Raw genomic sequence first — 22,823 nt, 5'->3', positions numbered from 1 at the left:
ACTCCGAATGGAATTTTATGTTTATAAATTTAGTGGCATGTTAAAGTACTTTAATTTGGTTTCCCTCATTGAAAACCTAGTGGTAAGTGAGGCTTTTTTTTTTCTTTTTATTTAACGTAGAATTTGATGCAAATAAGTCTAACTATGCTTCCACCTGTTAATGTCAACCTACTGTTTTCTTTGATCTCAATTTAAGGTTGTGTGAAAATTTAGAGGTGGAGAGAGAGGGAGGGGGGGGGGGGGGGGGAGAGGTTGAGGTAGAGGCAGAGAGAGAGAGAGAGAGCATGGGAGATGGGAGATGGGGGGGGGGGGGGGGATGGAAAGAGGTATAGAGGTGTATAACTGGTGTTGGCCTAATGGTTAGGTTGGCGGTTTTGGGGATCCTAAGGTCCTGAGTTCAAATCCCGTTCAACTATTGAATTAATACCAAGTGGGGTTGACTCAGCCTGTCATCCTTCCGAGGTCGGCAAAATGAGTACCAGGGTACTGGGTCCTCTCTCACAAAGAGGTTGGTGGCAGGATTTGCACTCCGGCCACGGAAAAAACACCTCATTCCGGAGCACACAAAGTGGTGTGTGTCGGGATGGTTCTGAGGAGTTATCCAAGGACGCAGCGACATGCTGATCCAGCATACGCTCCCATATATGTATATATATATATTGTTGAGGTTTTGAGATTGTACATATATCATTAAAGGTTAAAGGTTTGCCCCCCATAGTTAGTCCACAAGCAACATGTAGGCCCATTAGAATTAGTTATGTCATAGTATGTGTAAGAGTAGGCCATTCCCTAGTAACATCTGCGTTGTGTAAAGAATTGAGCTTAGGTCCTTTCATTTTGCGGCCACCCTTCATTTTCGTCATGGGCAAACTCGATCCCGCGCCCCATTTGGCATCCCTCAAGTTTGTTACGCTTTGGCCGCCAGCAGCGTTCGCTGCCCTTGGTTTCGTTCGAAACTAGTCGGGTAACCACGAGGTAGGCCTAAGAAGTGGGAGGAGCGCGAGGGTCGAGGTGTGGCCGCGTCAAGCAGCGCGTCAGAGGTGGTGACGGTAAGAGCAACAGCCAACCAGGGCTGAGAGGGCATGGCTTGATAGGGCGTGGTACAGAGCGTCTTGTAAGTTCCAGAGAGTTCGCTGGGCAAGGCTATAAAAGCCAGCGCACAAAGCCCTTGAAGAGGACTGGTACGAGGACTGACCTGAGTTATGAGAAGGGGGAGGCAGGCGCTCGAATTGGGAGGACTGAAGCCAAGCCCTTGTTGGAGCACTCAGAGGACCGGCGAGCACACGACAGTTTCGAGGCCATTGATTGAGAAGCGCATTGTTCGCGTTTATTGAACTGTCCGCTTATTACGTACGCGGCCGCAGCCGCAAGTGTAACTGCCAAAGCCAGCCCGACCGTTCACCCTGTAATAATCCCGTGCACGCCAAACGACACGTGGAGAGCTCCTGCCGTATGTTCATCTACTTCGCGGTGCGAGTTGGGGACCGGAGAGAGAGCTGCCCGGACGCCATCTCTGGACCATCGACCTGTTCGTCTGCAGCCCCATATGAGTGTGTCTGAGAGTGAACGGGCCCGTTGGTCTTGGGATAAGTTAAGACTGTTGAAGGCTGCACTGTGCTTTCTTATTATTATTATTGTACAAAGTGTAAATAAATCGTGTTATTCCTTTCTTCCAAATTCGACCGTTTCCGTGATTTCCTCCATTGGGTAAGCGTGGCGCGATTACGAACCGCTGGGATCTGGTTTTAGTCATTGATAATGGCTCGGATCACGGGTTCGCTACCACTTGGCGTTTCCACCAACACCCGTGATTCGGGCGGGGCTTATTTCCTCGTTTCCGGTCAGCGCGAGGAATTAGGTTAGTGATTAATCCTACGACCCTACTTCGCGCTGTCCGGGAAGGACGTCATCGGTCCCGGGTCCCGTCGGCTAGTCAAAGACAAGGGGACTAATCCCCCCTTGGTCAGGGGAAAAGGCCGGCGCTGAGATCCACAACAATATATATAGACACATACATAGGTGTAGGGGGGTGGAGAGAGTGAAGGGTAGATAGAGGGAGGAAGAGGTAGAGAGAGAGATCAGATTCTTCAAACTTAAGTTATGATTTTCAAAGGGTGCATGACCTTTGACCTTTTGAAACGAAAATGCAATCAGTCTTTGTTTTACAGTTTTTGTGCCAAGTTTAGTTGAAATCCCTTTAGTGGTTCACAAGTTGCTGTGGTAGCAAAATTAAAAACGGACGGACAGCTGGACGGACAAACCGAAAACATAATGCCTTTGGCTATGGAGATAATTCTCAATAAGTTTGAATGGGATGCAATTTGGGAGTGGTGGTGAAACAGCTTTGTTTCATATCAACGGATGTGTTATAGAGTGCAAGTGTAATGGACAATCGTCACCTGGAATAATAGCACTGTTGCCACCAACGGTCTTCCATCACTTGCCAAGATTAGATGTTACTTCTTCATACCATAATACATACGACCGCATTATTAATCTGTTTTAAAATAAAAATTAAAAACCTCATCCCCAATCAAAACATTTTCAGGTTCATACCAGAAAACCGAAATGAGTGACAATACCACTACAGATACTGCTTCGATTTAACATGGATCATATTCACAATAAATCATCATTAATTACAGAAATTTCTGCAATTGCCAATTAATGGGAAGGACAGCTGGGACTGGCGAAGTTTACAAAAAGGAGAGTTTGTGGGTGAAATAGCCATCAAAACCACCACCAAATGAAACCTCTGTGGCAGTCTGTCAATACCCCCAACAACCTGACACGACAGCTTCAAAAGTTTATAAGTATAACAACCTGAGTATAAGAAAAGTGCACCAATCACAGCCCCACAGTGCCATGGGCCTGCTTCACCAAGGCGATAACCACTTGGCATTGCAGTTCCACTGACTTGGTCATGACTTGTGCAAGAGGCCGACATCTGTGTTGTTTCGCATGAAAAGTGAAATGGCACCGACGTCGTGCAGCCTCCTCCATAGCTTCATCTCCTTGTTATAGTTGTGGTTGGCGTAAAACCCCGTTTTCTTGTAGGTCTTGTCGTAGTAATGGTTTGAGAAGTTTGCGTAGTTCTCGGTGAGAAAGCCGTACGCAGACACCTGGAGACCGAAAATGAAATGCTTATTAAACGGGACATAATTTGTACACACGATGGCCGTACCGACAGTGACGAGCATCAGTGGATTCTACAGGTTTATGGCGAATATAGTAGAACACGAATTATTAACATCTATCCACTCCGATTTATATAAACAGGCTCGATGCCGACACACTCGTATCGAGCGATAAAGTTATTGGAGCATGGAATGAAGGTATTGGAAAGGGTGTTGGAGAGGAGGATAAGGAAGAACGTGAAGATTGACGAAATGCAGTTTGGATTTATGCCAGGAAGAGGAACGACAGATGCGCTTTTTATTGTGAGGCAGTTGCAGGAGAAGTACATGGAGAAGAGGAAGAAGTTGTTTCTTGGGTTTGTTGATCTGGAGAAAGCATTCGATAGGGTTCCACGTGAAGTAGTGACATGGGCATTGAGGAAGTTAGGAGTGGAGGAATGGTTGATCAGAGTCGTGATGGCAATGTACAAAAGAGCGCGCACAGCTGTAAGGACGAAGGACGGGAACAGTGGTGAGTTTGAGGTGAAGGTGGGAGTGCATCAGGGGTCGGTACTAAGTCCACGACTATTTGTAGCTGTGATGGAGGTGCTGGCTCGGAATGTAAAGGAGGGTTTACCGTGGGAGTTGTTGTATGCAGATGATCTGGTGTTGATTGCAGAAAGTATAGATGGACTGAAGGAGAAGATGAACAGGTGGAAGGAATGTATGGAGATGAAAGGTCTGAAGGTGAATATCGGAAAAACAAAGGTGATGGCAAGTGGTAAAGCATGTGGTGAGGTGGAAAGAACTGGGAAGTGGCCATGTGCTATGTGCAGGAAGGGTGTCGGAGTGAACTCCATTCAATGTACAATGTGCGCTGAGTGGGTTCATCAAAAATGTAGTGGTTTGAGAGGGTCATTAACCAGTGTGGCAGCTACATTCAAGTGCAAGGTGTGCACAGAGGGAGCTGCAGATGGAGGAAATGTTGAGTTGGATCTTGGAGACGGCATGAAGCTGGAAGGTGTGAAAACATTTTGTTACCTAGGAGACATGCTGAATGGAGAAGGTGGATCAGACTCGGCAACGGTTGTTCTAGTGAGATGTGCATGGAAGAAGTTTCGGGAACTGAGTGGCGTGCTAACGAGGAGGGGAGTGTCGTTGAAGCTGAAGGGTAAGGTGTATGCTGCATGTGTGAGTAGTGTTATGATTTATGGGAGCGAGACATGGGTAATGAACTTAGAGCAGCAACGAAGGCTGGAAAGGGTGGAAATGCGAATGGTTCGGTGGATGTGTGGAGTATCGTTGAGAGAGAGAGTAAGCCAAGTGATGAATTGCAAAAGATGATGGGAATAGAGCCTGTGATTGATGCTGTGAAGAGAAATAGTTTGAGATGGTTTGGTCATGTGTTGAGGAAGGACGAAAGTGACTGGTTGAGAAGAGTGATGGAAATGAATGTGGAAGGAAGTAGAGGACGGGGAAGACCGAGAAAGACTTGGCTAAAGATGGTCGAAGAAGAAATGCGGGCAAGGGGGTTAACAAGGGGAGATGCAGAAAATAGGGCAAAATGGAGAAGATTGTCATGGGGACCGCAAGGCTAACCCCTGCTCTTGCAGGGAAAATGGCCTTTAAAATGCCTGTTGTTGTTTGTGTCCACTCCGATTTATATAAACAGGCTCGATGCCGACACACCACTGGTGTTCCCACAATCCATTGTGGCAAATGCCTGTCAACGACGTATCGCTTCTTCAACGTGCAGTGATTGAAATGCTCGTGAAGGAGAACAACTGCAGATATCTATGAACAATTGAGTCGGACATACGGAGATGCCTGCATGGACGCTGGCAGTGTCAGAAGGTGGGTGAAATACTTCAAAGATGGAAACACGGACACGGATCAGCCACGCTGTTGTCGGCCGAGAAGCACCATGACAACGTAACGAGAATGTTGATGCGCTCAATGAGGAGCGAATGGTGATGGTCAGGGAGATCGCAGCGCAGCTCGGCAGAGGACACCATGCCGTACAGGAAATGATAGTGACTTTGGGCTATTGGAAAGTTTCTTCCCGTTGGGTTCCCTGTTTGCTTATGGAGGAACACAAAAACACAAATGGATGTTTCATCTCGGTTGTATCAACGACGTACTGCCGAGGGTGATGACTTCCTGTTCCGTATTGTGACTGGTGATCTGGTGGTAAAAACCTGTTCCACCATTTCGACACAAAATCCAAGCGGCAAAGCATGGCATGGCATTGCTCAACATCTCCAAAAAAAAAGAATGCCAAGAGCACTGGTCTTACGAGAACAGTCTTCTGGGATGCCGAGGATGCATATTGGTTGATGTCCTACCCAAAGGGAAACCAACGTGGCTCACTACGTACAGATGCTCAATAAAATGAAACGTGCACTTTGGGAAAAGCGCTTGATGAAGAAAAAAAAAAATGCTGTCATCTTGCTAGGCCTGGTGTTGGCTTAGCGGTTAGGGTGCCGGCTTGGGATCCTGGATTTGAATCCCGGTGGATTGCCGAATTAACGCCAGAGGGGTTGACAGCCTGTCATCCTTCCGAGGTCGGCAAATTGAGTACCAGCTTGCTGGTAATTCCCTGTGGGTCGCAAGAGGTGACTAACAGGGTTGGCGGCAGGAAGGGCATCCAGCCATAAAACATTGCTTCAAAAAGGGGACCAAGGTGCCCCGAAAAAGGCCAACCCCTGGTCTGTGGGGAAAAATGGCCTCTAAAGGTGGTTCTTTGCTCCGCCTCCACTGCATATCCGACAATGGAGGAAATCTCATAAAATGGATGGGAAGTGCTCCATCAACCCCGTACTGTCCAGACTTGGCCGCCTCGTACTGCCATCTGTTTGAGCCCATGAAAGATCACGTGAGAGGCCAGCACTATGAAAACGATGAGGCAGTCCAGATGGCCATGCATAGCCGGTTGTGATGTGTGTTGGGATGGACTTCTACCACAGCAGGATTTTTAAGCTTGTGCCACGCTGGCAGAAATACATGGATCATTTTGTATAAAAGTGATGTGGTATGTCAGTTTTCTTACAAGTACCTTTGTTTTATTGTCCAATAAACGTGCTCATCACTTTCGGTACGACCCTTTTATTTATACAGTGAGCCATTGAAAAAAAGCAAGTTGTCACGAATGCCTCTCACCTCATCACAGGTGTAGAGGGCAGTGAGCAGAGCAAAGCCACCAGTACTAGGCCTGTAAATGTTACGGGACTTGCTCTTCATGATGGGAGCTGGCAGTAACCTGATTAGAGTGGAAAAAAATAAATAAGGGAATCGTTTTACATTTATTTGGGCACATTCTGCGAAAGATGAATTTTCAGGAAAAGACAATTCCGACGGACATTTTCAGTCAAATTTTATCCAAAATATTATGCTTCAACCTTGATACTATTGTTTTGTTTATTTTTACCTGTTTCGGAGGTATCGACTGAAGTCAGGGTGCACCATCTTGAATTTCTCTGCTGTCAAGTTGGGACCAAATAACTTTGATGGACTAAGGAAGGCGGATGAGCGAGTGAGTGTCACCAAATTAAAACCTGTGTGACATGAACTCGTTTTCGAATCAAGCACAGGTATCGACAATACAACAAGACCAAATAAATTGTTTCACAAACTTTCATCAATCACCATGAACAAGGCAACTCGTAAAAAGTCAAGGAATTTAACGACAGCCATTGAAGAGTTCCTTAAGCTCTTATGTAACATGAGGAGTGACTGTTGGATGTACAGTTCAGTTGACTTGATAACATGGTGAATACTGCAATGAACATGGAATTGCTCTGAGAATGTGAGCCTTGCTAATATCGGATTAACCCCCTTTGTGGTTGAATAGCATTAAAATGCACTGATGGCTCAAAAGTAGAGTCAAAAAATCCTTCCAACTCAGACAGATTCTGGACAGAATGCGTAAATGCCAGCATCTGCCTCATGCCTAACTCAGCTTCACGTTGTAGAAACCAAAGCTTTCAGAATCATTGGTATCTCCCGCTTTGAAATTTATTCTGATGGCCTTTCTCTCTCTCACTACAGGCAGGTTGTGGTCTTTCTGTCTTCTACCGACTCCTCTCCGGCCTTGCCCCCCCCCCCCCTGCTCTCTGTCCGTGCTCTGTCCCCCAAATATTCCTACAGGACGCACAAGATCTGCCAGCAACCCTCTTCTGGTTAAACTGCCAAAATCTCGACTCTCTGCTCACCTTCACTCTTTCATTCCTCTTTTCTCCCGCCTCTGGAACAAACTCCCACACTCTCTTCAATCCCACTCCTCCCTCAAGGTCTTTAAAACAGCTGTTCACCACAATCTCTTATCTTCCCCCATCCAAAACCTTGATCTTTTCTACCCCCACTAATTCACCCGAAATCCACCTCCTTAAATTCCATTTTCTTTCCTGAAAGTCCTTGGGTCCATCTTGTTTATCCCGTGTCCCTCTCCCTTCCACAGATCTGAAGTCCCTGTTCTCTATTGTTGTTGTGCTTCCCTCTCAATCCCCCTCTTGTATGTTCTATGTGTTAGCTCTTACATGAGCCACGACTTGGTATACAAAAAAAAAGCTTGTGCATATTGTAGGAAACACAGAAATCATGTCAAAGTGTTTTTTTGGCAAATGGTTGGCTTCCTAACACTTCTGTGACGCTCCCGCTCCTGCCGCTCACATGCTTCAGCTTGCCTTTTCTCCCCGCTACGGAACCCCCATCATGGGAGAAACCGTCAAATCCAGCAAACCAGATGCAATACTAAGAGCAATGAAGCAGCGTTGGATGCAACATTCCATGCCCTCCCACAAAAGCAAGCATCGCATGCCTGCCGGAAAGCAAAAAAAATAAAATATATATATATATTTGTAATGAAATTTCTCTTGAGTTTAGTGCTACTGCTGTCTGCTGTGGGGTTATAACTCGTTGTGCATAGATCAAAACAACCCGGCCTTTAAACTGCAAAGAAAAAGTGAACTTTGCAGTTGCACCGGGTGAAGATTTTAATATCCCCGTGTTTCAACTTTGCTTAGGCTTAGGGTGAGAAGCGTGTTGATTTGTGATGTTGCGTCATGGACTTTGCTCAATTCTTGTCTTTGTGAATTGTCGCTTGCTCTATCACATTGGCACTCGGCCAGAGGCAACTCACCTGCACGCTAATGTGTAGAACAAAACACGAGTTAACACTATCTTCGTACGGTGTGCAAAAAGCTGTTTTTTCTTTCTTATTCCCACCCAAATCCATGCATACATTATGTAGATGTCCCTGATAAAGAGCACGACTTACTTAATTCCCTTCTCTCGGCCCTTCTCCACGAGCACACCTTTTACAGCTGCCGTCACCATGAAGAAGTCACGGTCATGGTCTGGTATGAACACAAACCGGGTCTCCTAAAAAAAAAAATAAAAAAAAATTGCAAATATTTTTTGATGGTTTTTAAATGGAATGAGCAGCAGCTTATCAACTTTTTGACACAACATTCACTTTTGGATGACCTGAAGCTTGGTTCACAAAATAGATAAAAATTAAAATAGATAAATAAATAGATAGATAAATATACAGATAGATAAATCGATAAATGCCATCAGCTTGGAAATCAGCCAATATTACCGCTTTATTCAAAAAATGTGCAAAAACAGATCCTTGCAACTACAGACCAATCAGCCTTCTCCCAATTATCAGCAAAATCAAGGAATCCACCATTGCTTCGGATATGAAATCTTTCCTCTTTTCCAATGGCTTGATCTCTGACCATCAATTTGGATTCAGACCAGGTCATTCTACTCTGGACATGCTGCTTCTGCCGTCTCAACAATGGATGGAGGTCCTCAACGCCAAACAGGAAATCAGAGCTGTCTCCCTTGACATATCACGTGCCTTCGATACGGTCTGGAACCCCGCCCTGCTTGTCAAACTCTCCTATGGTATCCATGGAAACCTCCATGCATGGCTTGCTGACTTCCTCTTCGGTCACAGTCAACGTGTGGCCCTGAATGGATTTCTCTCATCTCCCCTTCCTGTTCAGGCTGGAGTTCCCCAAGGCAGTGTTCTGGGCCTTGTGCTTTTTCTGGTCTTCATCAATGATCTCTCTGACTCTCTGGAAAATCCTCTCTATCTCTTTGCTGATGACTCCACTCCCTGCTGCTCCATACCTCCTCCCTCAGATTGTCAGTCTGCAGCTTCCTCACTCTCTGCAGACCTGGACAAAATCACAAACTGGTCAAACAAGTGGAACATGTCTTTAAATCCTGACAAATCTCACACTCTTACTATGTCTCTCCGAAAAGACCGACTGGACAACCCTCCCATCTACTTTCTCAACAACTTTCTCAACTTTTCCAACTACTTTTTCGCTCTTTCACGAGCCTCGATCTTGTATACAAAAAAAAAAAAAAAAAAAAAAAAAAAAACCTCTCCAATAAGTTCTGTCACTCAAGCTTTTGGGTCTCACTATCTGCCATAATTGATATTTCCTGGGAAAACCACATTTCCAAGCTGGCCTCCAAAGCTAGTTGCCGACTGGGCATCCTCCGTCGTGCGAAGTCCTTCGTTGGCACACCTGAGCTCCTCACCACATACAAGGCTTTCATCCGCAGCTCAATGGAATACTGTTCCCCCCTCTGGGCTGGTGCTCCTGCCTCACACTTAGCTCGGCTTCCCGCTGTTGAAAGCAAAGCTTTCAGAATCATTGGAATCTCCTGCGATGAAGCTAACTCCGAGGGCCTTTCACTCACTCACCGCAGGCAGGTTGGTGGTCTTTGTCTTCTACCGACTCCTCTCTGGCCTTGCCCCCCCAGCTCTCTCTGTGCTCTGTCCCACAAATATTCCTACAGGTCGCACAAGATCTGCCAGCAACCCTCTTCTGGTGAAATTGCCAAAGTCTAGGCTCTCTACTCACCTTCACTCTTTCATTCCTCTTTACTCCTGCCTCTGGAACAAACTCCCTCACTCTCTTCAATCCCACTCCTCCCTCCAGGTCTTTGAAATAGCTGTTCACCACCATCTCTTATCTTCCCCCATCCAAAACTTTGAGATGTGATTTAAAAAAATAATAATCATTCTGAAATTCTCTGGATTTCTGAACCTTATAGAGATCCTGTTGGCATTTTGAAGAAGTCCAATCGGTTTTTGTTCCATTTTTGTGAGGGCCTAAACACTTCCCTACACCCACAAAGGAATGAGGTAGGGAATCATATAAATATTGTTTGCCGAAAACACTCCCCAGCATGCACTGATGAACCTCTGAAAGTTTGATGAAGATCCGTTTAGCTATCTCTAAGAAGAATGGCGACAGACAGGCAGACAGACAGACAGACAGACAGACATCTCCCATAGTATGGAGTGAAAACAGCTTGGCTGATTCCTACCAAATTTTGCATAAGAGCTCAAGGTACCCAGGGTCAGGATCAGGTCATTGGCACAAAATAAATCCCCCCTCTTACGCCCTACAAAGGTGAGGAGACAACGTGGAATTATCACCTGTACACGTGCAATAGTGCAAGTGGTTTAGCCATCGACCGTTGACTGAGAGAGGGATTTTACTTTGTGAACATCTGGGAGCTCAACTGACACCCCTGTGCACATGAAGGTCTCTGGGCCTTAAATGAATGATGTAAAGCACTTTACTGTGCTTTCACACTTACACTTACAAAGCACTTACACTTTCACATGTTACTGCTGATCCACAATTACCAGCCCACCTCAAACCCAACCCAACTTGCCAAATCCTCAAATCCTCAAATGTAGTTTGATGTACAAGACCATATTTCTGTTAAAATATCCTCACAAGTGCTATACGAAAAAATGCTAAACATGGTGTAAGAAGAGACCTTTTAGCATTTTATTGTGTATAAAATGAGCACGCAATCAATTATAACAGTTTTTGCCAAAATGATACTGATATGATACTTCACAGATGTTAGAAGTTTTCAGGAAGTATTCACACCCCTCGACTTTTTCACATTTTGTTGTTACACCCTGAATTTAAAATGGGTTAATTTGAGTTTGTTTTTTTTCATCGATTTACACACGATACCCCATAATGTCAAAGTGGAATTTTTTTATTAAGAAATTTTTGCAAATCTATGAAAAATGAAAAGCTGAAATATTTCGAGTCAATAAGTATTCATATTCATTTTTTTACAAATCTATGAAATTTTACAAAATTTTTACAAATTTTTTTTACAATTTTTACAAACAAAATTTTTACAAATCTATGAAAAATGAAAAGCTGAAATATTTCGAGTCAAAAAGTATTCATATTCAACCCTGTGAGACCCAATTCAAACTGAGAAGTGTTATGATTTATGGGAGCGAGACATGGGTAATGAACGTAGAGCAGCAACGAAGGTTGGAAAGGGTGGAAATGCGAATGGTTTGGTGGATGTGCGGAGTATCGTTGAGAGAGAGGAAGACAAATGATGAATTGCGAAAGATGATGGGAATAGAGCCTGTGATTGATGCTGTGAAGAGGAACAGGTAGAGATGGTTTGGTCATGTGTTGAGGAAGGCTGAAAGTGACTGGTTGAGAAGAGTGATGCAAATGAATGAAGAAGGAAGTAGAGGACGGGGAAGACCGAGAAAGACTTGGCTAAAGATGGTGGAAGAAGAAATGCGGGCAAGGGGGTTAACAAGGAGAGATGCAGAAAATAGGGCAAAATGGAGAAGATTGTCATGGGGACCGCAAGGCTAACCCCCGCTCTAGTCGGGAAAATGGCCTTTAAAATGCATGTTGTTGTTGTTGTATTCAACCCCTTGGCTATGACACTCCAAATTGAGCTCAGGTGCATCCAATTTCCTTTGGTCATCCTTGAGATGTCTCTACAACTTGATTGGAGTCGACTTGTGGCCAAGTCAATTGATTGGACATGATTTTGAAAAAAACACACCGTTCTATATAAGGTCCCACAGTTGACGGTGCATGTCAGAGAAGAAACTCTACCATAAAGTCCAAGGAACTGTCCGTGGAACTCTGAGATAGAATTGTGAGGAGGCATACAGTGCATTCAGAAAGTATTCAGACCCCTTCACTTTTTTCACATTTTATTATGTTGCAGCCTTATGCTGAAATCGTTTAAATTCATTTTTTCCCTCATCAATCTACACTCAATACCCCATAATGACAAAGAGAAAACAGGATTTTAGAAAGTTTTGCAAATTTATGAAAAGAAAAAACTGAGATATCACATTGACGTAAGTATTCAGACCCTTTGCTATGACACTTGAAATTTAGCTCAGGTGCCTCCCATTTCTCTTGATCATCTTTGAGATGTTTTTACACCTTGATTGGAGTCCACCTGTCGTAAATTATATTGATTGGACATGATATGAAAAGGCACACACCTGTCTATATAAGGTCTCACAGCTGACAATGCATATCAGAGCAAAAACCAAGCCATGAGGTCGAAGGAACTGCCTGCAGAGCTCAGAGACAGGATTGTGTCGAGGCACAGATCTGGGGAAGCCTACAAAAAAATCTCTGCTACATTGAATGTTTCCAAGAGCACAGTGGCCTCCATAATTCTGAAATGGAAGAAGTTTGGAACAACCAGGACTCTTCCTAGAGCTGGCCGCCCGGCCAAACTGAGCAATCGGGGGAGAAGGGCCTTGGTAAGAGAGGTGACCAAGAACCCGATGGTCACACTGGCTGAGCTCCAGAGATCTTGTGTGGAGATGGGAGAAACTTCCAGAAGGACAACCATCACTGCAACACTCCACCGATCTGGGCTTTATGGCAGAGTGGCCAGACGGAAGCCTCTCCTCAGTGAAAGACACATGAAAGCCCGCTTGGAGTTTGTAAAAAAGCACCTAAAGGACTCTCAGACTCAGAGAAGCAAAATTCTGTGACTTGTAAGGAAAGAGGGAATAATGAATGGAGCCAAATCCTTGAGGAGAACCTGCTTCAGTGCAAAAGACCTTCCACTGCGACGAAGTTTTAGTTTCCAACAGGACAATGACCCCAAGCATACAGCCAAAGCAACACTGGAATGGCTTCAGAACAAGAACGTGAAAGTCCTTGAGTGGCCCAGCCCGAGCAGAGACTGAACACCATTGAGAATCTATGAAACGACTTGAAGATTGCCGTTCACCGACACTCCCTATCGAACTTGACAGAGCTTGAGCAAATCTGAAAGGAAGAATGGGAGAAAAACTCGCCAAATCCAGATGTGCAAAGCCAATACAGGCATACCCAATAAGACTCGAATCTGTAATTGCTGCCAAAGGCACTTTTACGAAGTATTGGCTCAGAGGGTTAAACACTTACGTGAATTAGATATTTCTGTATTTCATTTTTTTATTTTCTAAAAAAATTATAAAAAATAAAATTCCACTTTGACATAGGTATGATGCGTATATCCGGGACAATAAATCGCAATTTAATTGTACACCGCACCTTTCCTATGCCATCTCCAGGCATTGCAAATCGTCATTGCTGGGCATCGAAGGGGGCTCGGCAGTGACGCACGCTGAAAGAGAGTACTCAGTTTTCACTCTGGTTGTTTGTTGTACACCGCTCCTTTCCTATGCCATCTCCAGGCATTGCAAATCGTCATTGCTGGGCACCGAAGGGGGCTCGGCAGTGACGCACGCTGAAAGGGAGTACTCAGTTTTCACTCTGGTTGTTTGTTTTCTTTCTTTCTTTCTTTCTTGTTTGTTTGTTTGTTTGTCCGGACGATATCTCAGCCATCCTTTGAGCTAGGAAGCTGAAATTTCGGCACAATAGTGAGCAAGTCCTTTGTCAAAAAGGTTATTTTTTGTTTTTTGATGAATCAAATAATTGAGGAGTTATTTAATTATTAGCGATTAATTAAGTACTTATTTAATTAATCAAATTTCCTTTCTCTTCTGACCATTAACTCAGGCACCTTTTGAGTTAGGAAGCTGATATTTGGACATGCCAATGACCAGGTGATTTGGCTGCAAAGGCTATTTTTGATTTATCAATTAATCGATTAATTATTTGATTAATGACTAAAAAATGTTTTTTTTTTAAGTTACAGATTCTGATGAAATGGTGGTGGTTTATGTGTTCTCTGACCGAATTGATTAATAATTTAATTTTTTATGATTATTCTTTATTTATTTTCATTATTAATCATTTATTTATCTTCTTTCTCATTTGGCCAATATCTCGGGCACCTTTTGAGCTCAGAAGCTAATATTTGGACATGAGTGACCAAGTGATGTGGCTATCAAGGATATTTTTGATTTATTGATTAATCAATGAATCAATGAATCGATTAATTATTTAATTATTCGATTAATTACTAAAAAAAATTTTTTTTCCCCCAGTTACACATTCTGATGAAATGGTGGTGGTTTATGTGTTCTGTGGCCGAATTGATTGATAATTTAATTTTTTAATGATTATTATTTATTTATTTTCATTATTAATCATTTATTTATTTTCTTTCTCATTTGGCCAATATCTCAGGCACCTTTTGAGCTGGGAAGCTAATATTTGGACATGACAGTGACCAAGTGATGTGGCTATCAAGGATATTTTTGATCTATCGATTAATCATTTAATTGATTCATTATTTATTGATTAATCGATGAATTACTTATTGATTAATCAATTAATTATTTAATTTTTTATTAATGACCTATTTGATTAAATTTCTAAAAGATACATCTTCGGATGAAGCACAAGTGGTTTAGTTATGCTATTAGCCAATTGATTAAGAAAATATTTTGTGATAATCTTTTATTGATTTTAATTATACAATTAATCAATCAATTAGCATACACCTCTCCCTTCCAATGCAGCCCCTGTGGGGTGCACTTTGGTATTGCCGGGCGCCGGAGGCGCCCCGGCAATGCCGCACTGTAGGATATTTAATTATTTGGCATGGGGGCGGTGTACTTTGAATGTATCTGTACTTGTTTTCTTGCTTTCTTGTTTGTTTGTTTGATTGTCCGGGCGATATCTCAGCCATCCTTTGAGCTGGGAAGCTGAAATTTTGGTGCAATAGTGAGCAATTCCTTTGTCAAAAATGCTATTTTTTGTTTTTTGATTAATCAAATAATTGAGTTATTTAATTATTAGCGATGAATTAAGTACTTATTTAATTAATCAAATTTCCTTTCTCTTCTGACCATTAACTCAGGCACCTTTTGAGTTAGGAAGCTGATATTTGGACATGCCAATGACCAATGACCAATGATTTGGCTGCAAAGGCTATTTTGGATTTATTAATTAATCAATTAATCTGTTTCTGGTGTTTGTTCCCCCTCCATCCCCTCCCTTACCTCAAACGGCTACACAGCTGACTCCGCACGTGAAAAAGCTGAATGCCTCAACTCTGTGTTTGCCTCAAAATCTTGTGTCCCAAACCCATCCCTCTCTGTACCCACCGTACCCAGTCGTACCCAGCTGCTCCTGGACTCCGTGCCCTTTCCTCCTGACAAGGTGGAAAAGTTTCTGTCAACCCTCGACTCTGATTCTGCAACTGGACCTGACAGCATCAACCCACGGGTCATAAAATCCTGTTCTTCCGCTCTTTCACTCCCTCTCTCTGTTCTCTTCACCCTCTCTTTTGCTCAAGGTCAACTGCCATCTGCTTGGAAATCAGCCAACATCACCGCTTTGCACAAAAAAGGTGCAAAAACAGATCCTAGCAACTGCAGACCAATCAGCCTTCTCCCAATTATCAGCAAAGTCATGGAATCCATCATTGCTTCGGATATGAAATCTTTCCTCTTCTCCAATGGCTTGATCTCTGATCATCAATTTGGTTTCAGACCAGGTCACTCTACTCTGGACATGCTGCTTCTGCTGTCTCAACAATGGATGGAGGTCCTCAATGCCAAACAGGAAATTAGAGCTGTCTCCCTCGACATATCACGTGCCTTCGATACGGTCCGGCACCCCACTCTGCTCACCAAACGCTCCTCCTTTGGTATCCATGGAAATCTCCAAGCATGGCTGGCGGACTTCCTCTCTCGTCGTAGTCAACGTGTGGCCCTGAATGGGTTTCTCTCATCTCCTCTTCCTGTTCAGGCTGGAGTTCCCCAAGGCAGTGTTCTGGGCCCTGTGCTTTTTCTGGTCTTCATCAATGATCTCTCTGACTCTCTTGAAAATCCTCTCTATCTCTTTGCTGATCACTCCACTCTCTGCCGCTCCATTCCTCATCCCTCAGATCGGCAGTCTGCAGCCTCCTCACTCTCTGCAGACCTGGACAAAATCAGACTGGGCAAACAAGTGGAACATGTCTTTCAATCCTGACAAATCTCACACTCTTACGATGTCTCTCCGAAAAGACCGACTGGACAACCCTCCCATCTACTTTCTGAATAATGCTCTCCAAGAAGTTCTGTCACTCAAGCTTTTGGGTCTCACTGTCTGCCATGATCTTTCCTGGGAAAACCACATTTCCAAGCTGGCCTCCAAGGCCAGTCGCCGACTGGGCATCCTCCGTCGTGCGAAGTCTTTCCTTGGCACACCTGAGCTCCTCACCACATACAAGGCTTTCATCCGCAGCTCAATGGAATACTGCTCTCCCCTCTGGGCTGATGCTCCTGCCTCACACCTAGCTCGTCTTCACGCTGTTGAAACCAAAGCGTTCAGAATCATTGGAATCTCCCGCGATGACGCTATCTCCGAGGGCCTTTCACTTACTCACCGCAGGCAGGTTGGTGGTCTTTCCGTCTTCTCCCGACTCCTCTCCGGCCTTGCTCCCCCAGCTCTCTCTGGGCTATGTCCCCCAAATATTCCTGCAGGTCGCACAAGATCTGCCTGCAACCCTCTTATGGTTAAACTGCCAAAATCAAGACTCTCTGCTCACCTTCACTGCTTCATTCCTCTTTTCTCCCACCTCTGGAACAAACTCCCTCACTCTCTTCAATCCCACTCCTCCCTCCAGGTCTTTAAAACGGCTGTTCACCACCATCTCTTATCTTCCCCAATCCAAAACCTTGATCTTTTCTACCCCCGCTAATTTCACCCCAAATCCACTTTTTTGAGGTGACTTTTGTCTTCTTTCCTGGAGGTCCTTGGTGTCCTTGCGTTTTATACCTATCCTGCCTCCCCCCAGGCCCTCTCCCTCCCCCACATCTCCCGATGTCCCTGCTCTCAAATGTTGTGTTTGTGTGCTTCCTCCCCTTCTCTCCCCATCTTGTCGACCGCTCCCCTTTTTATATACTTTGTTTGCTTGTTTGTTTGATTTGTTTGTTTGATAAATGTTAGCTCTTTCACGAGCCTCGACTCTATATACAAAAAAAAAAAAAAAAATTAATCGATTAATTATTTAATTATTCAATGAATGACTAATTTTTATTTATTTTTTTAGTTACAGATTCTGATGAAATGGTGGTGGTTTTTGTGTTCTCTGACCGAATTGATTAATAATTTAATTTGTTTATGATTATTATTTATTTATTTTCATTATTAATCATTTATTTATTTTCTTTCTCATTTGGCCAATATCTCAGGCACCTTTTGAGCTCGGAAGCTAATATTTTGACATGAGTGACCAAGTGATGTGGCTATCAAGGATATTTTTGATTTATTGATTAATCATTTAATCGATTAATTATTTATTGATTAATCGATTCATAATTTGTTGATTAATCAAGTAGTAATTTAATTTTTTATTAATGACATTTAATTAAATTTCTAAAAGATACATCTTCGGATGAAGCACAAGTGGTTTAGTTATGCTATTAGCCAATTGATTAAGAAAATATTTTGTGATAATTTATTGATTTTAATTATACAATTAATCAATCAATTAGTGTACACCTCTCCCTCCCAATGCAGCCTCAATGAGCTGCACTGCGGTATTGCCGGGCGCCAGAGGCGCCCCGGCAATGCCGCGCTGCAGCATATTTAATTATTTGGCATGGGGGCGGTGTACTTTGAATGTATCTGTACTTGTCCATTTTATATTCAGGCTGCAACAACTTCATGTGACGAGCGTTACGCCTAGGTCCCCCGTCGGTGAAGTGATGTGTCGACAAAGTGGAAGACGAAATGTGGCCATCTTGGATTTTGACGTGGCGACCCAATTTTCAATAGCGTTCTTCCTTATGCGAAGATACACCCACACACAAGATTAAAAGTTGGTACTTCGCTGATTTTTCAAGATATTCCGCTCACAAGATTCAGACATACATGGCGGTGGCCATGTTGGATTTTGACGTGGGTGGCACCCACACACCAAATTAGAATTCGGTCCTTCGCTTACACACGCACGCACGTCCACACGCACACACGCACGGACGGACGCACACACGGACAGAGGGGAAAACCATAGTCCCCCTTTCGCTCCGCGGTGCGACGGGGGACAAAAAAGTCTCAAGGGGTTTGAATACCCTCTGAAGGCAATTTATTTATTATGCAGAAAGCATGGAAGAATTTCAAATAGAAAGTCAAATCGTCACTACTGCTGTTAAATACTAAACTGAAAGGGAGGAAACCCGATGTTCTTGAGGCATTATTATAGATGCTTATCGCGTCCCCCAGACTAATGGACCCGAGCTTAGATCCCTGAGGATAACAACACGACCATTCCTGAGGTTACCGTATGCATTGGATATACAAGTTTACATCAATGTCCCTCATTTAAATGCAGTAAACAAAGCCAAATAGGAAAAACACTACATTAAAGCAGGATATTTATATCCTCGGCATTTTCAGTGGAGGGATTGAGGTAGTCATGGGAAGTGAGCAGGTGGAATTAAAGGGGAGGAAACGGTACCCACTCACTTCAGAGATTGGCACAGTCACAAAGCCATTGCGACTATAAGCAGCTAAAGAGTTCCGCATGGTGTTCGTCGAGAAGAAGTAGAAAGATGTCCGTGTCCCCACGTCCTCCTCAAAGCCGTGCAATAATGCACCGTTCATCCTGTATGATCGTGCAAAGGACATCAGAGCAAATCAAACTCAGCGGAGGGATATTAAAAAACCGAATATTGACAACACCACAAAACGACATAAATCAGAGGTGGATTCTGGAAAAAGGAGAGGGGGAATTTAATCACATGGTTTGTAAGTTTGGATAACCTCCCTCCCTCCCCCTCCCCCCTTTCATCGATCCAGCACTTTCTCATTTTGAAATAAACCAATTTACTAACCTCATTTTATCTCATCATGGATACCTAATGTCATTGCAATTTGTAATGGGATGGAAATGAATTCCATGAAATAAGTTTATGTGACCGCCCTGCTTCGACAACAAAAAATAACTCAAAAACATCTGAAAATGCAAAGCCCATCTGTGTCCGTTTGTATTTAGACGTCTTCTTCTTCATCCGTATGCCAAAATAGCAAAAACAGTTAAAAAGAACTACAAATGAGAATTTATCATTTTATTCAGCCTTTACCTTTGACCTATTGATCTTGGGGGGGGGGGGGTGGGGGGAGGGGGGGGGGAGACAACAAAAAAAAATCGGCGACTAGCTTTTGATTGGTGAACCAATTTAGTGCCCCAATATGCAAATTCTTTAAATTTCAGGTCAATCAGATGAAAATTGATGATTTTATGGGATACTGACCTTTGACCTTTTGACCAAATTATTAATTTACCTTCTCCATATTCTCAAAATAAAGCTTTGTTGAATATTTGATGACAAAACTCAAACTCCAACCTCAGGAGAGCCAGGAAACAATATCTCTCCGTTCTCAGGACCGAACTCTCTTATCTGTCTCCCTCTTCCAAATCCTGGTGGCGTCTGGTCAAATCTGTTTCTGGTGTTTGTTCCCCCTCCATCCCCTCCCTCACCTCAAATGGCCACACGGCTGACTCCGCACGTGAAAAAGCTGAATGCCTCAACTCTGTGTTTGCCTCTAAATCTTGTGTCCCAAACCCATCCCTCTCTGTACCCACCGAACCCAGTCGTACCCAGCTGCTCCTGGACTCTGTGTCCTTTCCTCCTGACAAGGTGGAAAAGTTTCTGTCAACCCTCGACTGATTCTGCAACTGGACCCGACGGCATCAGCCCACGGGTCCTAAAATCCTGTTCTTCCGCTCTTTCACTCCCTCTCTCTGTTCTCTTCACCCTCTCTTTTGCTCAAGGTCATCTTCCATCTGCTTGGAAATCAGCCAACATCACCACTTTGCACAAAAAGGTGCAAAAACAGATCCCAACAACGACATACCAATCAGCCTTCTCCCAATTATCAGCAAAGTCATGGAATCCATCATTGCTTCGGATATGAAATCTTTCCTCTTCTCCAATGGCTTGGTCTCTCTGATCATCAATTTGGTTTCAGACCAGGTCACTCGACTCTGGACATGCTGCTTCTGCTGTCTCAACAATGGATGGAGGTGCTCAATGCCAAATATGAAATTCGAGCTATCTCCCTCGACATATCACGTGGCTTCGCTACGGTCTGGCACCCCGCTCTGCTCACCAAACCCTCCTCCTTTGGTATCCATGGAAATCTCCACGCATGGCTGGCGGACTTCCTCTCTAGTCATAGTCAACGTGTGGCCCTGAATGGGTTTCTCTCATCTCCTCTTCCTGTTCAGGCTGGAGTTCCCCAAGGCAGTGTTCTGGGCCCTGTGCTTTTTCTGGTCTTCATCAATGATCTCTCTGACTCTCTTGAAAATCCTCTCTATCTCTTTGCTGATGACTCTACTCTCTGTCGCTCCATTCTTCATCCCTCAGATCGGCAGTCTGCAGCCTCCTCACTCTCTGCAGACCTGGACAAAATCACAGACTGGGCAAACAAGTGGAACATGTCTTTCAATCCTGACAAATCTCACACTCTTACTATGTCTCTCCGAAAAGACCGACTGGACAACCCTCCCATCCACTTTCTGAATAATCCTCTCCAAGAAGTTCTGTCACTCAAGCTTTTGGGTCTCACTATCTGCCATGATCTTTCCTGGGGAAACCACATTTCAAATCTGGCCTCCAAAGCCAGTCGCCGACTGGGCATCCTCCGTTGTGCGAAGTCCTTCCTTGGCACACCTGAGCTCCTCACCACATACAAGGCTTTCATCCGCAGCTCAATGGAATACTGCTCTCCCCTCTGGGCTGGTGCTCTTGCCTCACACCTAGCTCGTCTTCACGCTGTTGAAACCAAAGCATTCAGAATCATTGGAATCTCCCCGCGATGAAGCTAACTCCAAGGGCCTCCCACTCACTCACCGCAGGCAGGTTGGTGGTCTTTCCGTCTTCTACCGACTCCTCTCTGGCCTTGCCCCCCCCAGCTCTCTCTGGGCTCTGTCCCGCAAATATTCCTGCAGGTCGCACAAGATCTGCCTGCAACCCTCTTATGGCTAAACTGCCAAAATCAAGACTCTCTGCTCACCTTCACTCCTTCATTCCTCTTTTCTCCCGCCTCTGGAACAAACTCCCTCACTCTCTTCAATCCCACTCCACCCTCCAAGTCTTTAAAACAGCTGTTCACCACCATCTCTTATCTTCCCCCATCCAAAACCTTGATCTTTTCTACCCCTGATGATTTCACCCCAATTTCACTTTTTTGAAATACCAACTTCTGTCCTGTAAGTCCTTGTGTTTTATACTTCTCCCACCCCCCCCCCCCCTTCCCACGCCTCCTCCCCCCCAAGCCCTCTCCCTCCCACACATCTCCCTGCTCTCAAATGTTGTGTTTGTGTGCTTCCCCTTCTCTCCCCATCTTGTCTTCCGCTCCCTCCTTTTATATATTTTCTTTGTCTGGTTGATTTGTTTGTGAAGTAAATGTTAGCTTTTTCACGAGCCTCGATTCAGTATACAAAAATAATAATAATAATAATAATAATGGTAAAAAAGTTACGGTCTGGGTGGACACACAAACGCATACACTCATCCCCTGCACATGAACAGCACCAATACCCCTATACGTACATGTACACACACGTACCCCCCCCCCCCCCCACATAAATTCCAGGATCCGTTCCTGCAGAGTAGATAGTAGGAACAATTTGCAGTGTTTTTCTGCCATGTTAATATTATGGGAATGTATTTTGAGGATTACCCTTTATAAATCGATAAGTATTTTTCCCTTCTCTGTACAACTACTTTTTGTCCCCCGTCGCACCACGGAGCGAAAGGGGGACTATGGTTTTCCCCTCCGTCCATGCGGGCGTGTGTGCGTGCGGGCATGCGTGAGCGAAGGACCGCATTCGAATTTGGTGTGTGGTTGCAACCCACGTCAAAATCCAAGATGGCCGCCGCCATTTATGTCTGATGCCATGTATGTCTGAACCTTGTGAGCTTAATATCTTGAAAAATAAGCGAAGTACCAACTTCTAATCTGGTGTGTGGGTGTATCTAGGCACAAGGAAGAACGCTGTTTAAAATTGGGTCGCCACGTCAAAATCCAAGATGGCCACCGCCATGTATATCTGAACCTTGTGAGATGAATATCTTGAAAAATAAGCGAAGTACCAACTTCTAATCTGGTGTGTGGGTGTATCTCGGCATAAGGAAGGACGCTATTGAAAATTGGGTCGCCACGTCAAAATACAAGATGGCCGCCACCATATATATGTCTGAACCTTGTGAGGGAAATATCTCGAAAAATAAGCGAAGTACCAACTTCTAATCTGGTGTGTGGGTGTATCTCGGCACAAGGAAGAACGCTGCTTAAAATTGGGTCGCCACGTCAAAATCCAGGATGGCCGCCGCCATGTATGTATGAACCTTGTGAGCGGAATATCTTGAAAAAGAAGCGAAGTACCAACTTCTAATCTGGTGGGTGGGTGTATCTACGCATAAGGGAGAACGCTATTGAAAATTGGGTCGCAACGTCAAAATCCAAG

At 44.2% G+C, this 22,823-nt stretch overlaps 1 protein-coding gene across 4 annotated transcripts in view; it reads right to left on the bottom strand.

The window, feature by feature from the left end:
* Positions 1-22,823, bottom strand: part of LOC137426479 (alpha-N-acetylgalactosaminide alpha-2,6-sialyltransferase 2) — a 53,842-nt gene that overhangs the window by 11,335 nt on the left and 19,684 nt on the right. For 2 of the 4 annotated variants that reach the window (XM_078769062.1, XM_078769063.1), the window contains exons 5-9: positions 18,815-18,953; positions 8,392-8,495; positions 6,544-6,627; positions 6,276-6,375; positions 2,918-3,122 (exon numbers count right to left, since the gene is read on the bottom strand). In XM_078769062.1, coding sequence (XP_078625188.1) covers positions 2,922-3,122; positions 6,276-6,375; positions 6,544-6,627; positions 8,392-8,495; positions 18,815-18,953 — 628 coding nt within the window. In that variant the 3' untranslated portion in view covers positions 2,918-2,921. Of the gene's footprint in view, positions 1-2,115; positions 3,123-6,275; positions 6,376-6,543; positions 6,628-8,391; positions 8,496-18,814; positions 18,954-22,823 lie in introns of those variants that run through there. The other 2 variants (XM_078769064.1, XM_078769061.1) reach the window with 2 other exon arrangements.

The sequence above is a fragment of the Myxine glutinosa genome, unplaced genomic scaffold (genome assembly GCF_964187855.1).
Source record: "Myxine glutinosa unplaced genomic scaffold, kmMyxGlut1.1 SCAFFOLD_1036, whole genome shotgun sequence".
In the NCBI taxonomy this organism is placed as follows: domain Eukaryota; kingdom Metazoa; phylum Chordata; class Myxini; order Myxiniformes; family Myxinidae; genus Myxine; species Myxine glutinosa.
This window is presented reverse-complemented; position numbering and strand designations above follow the sequence as displayed.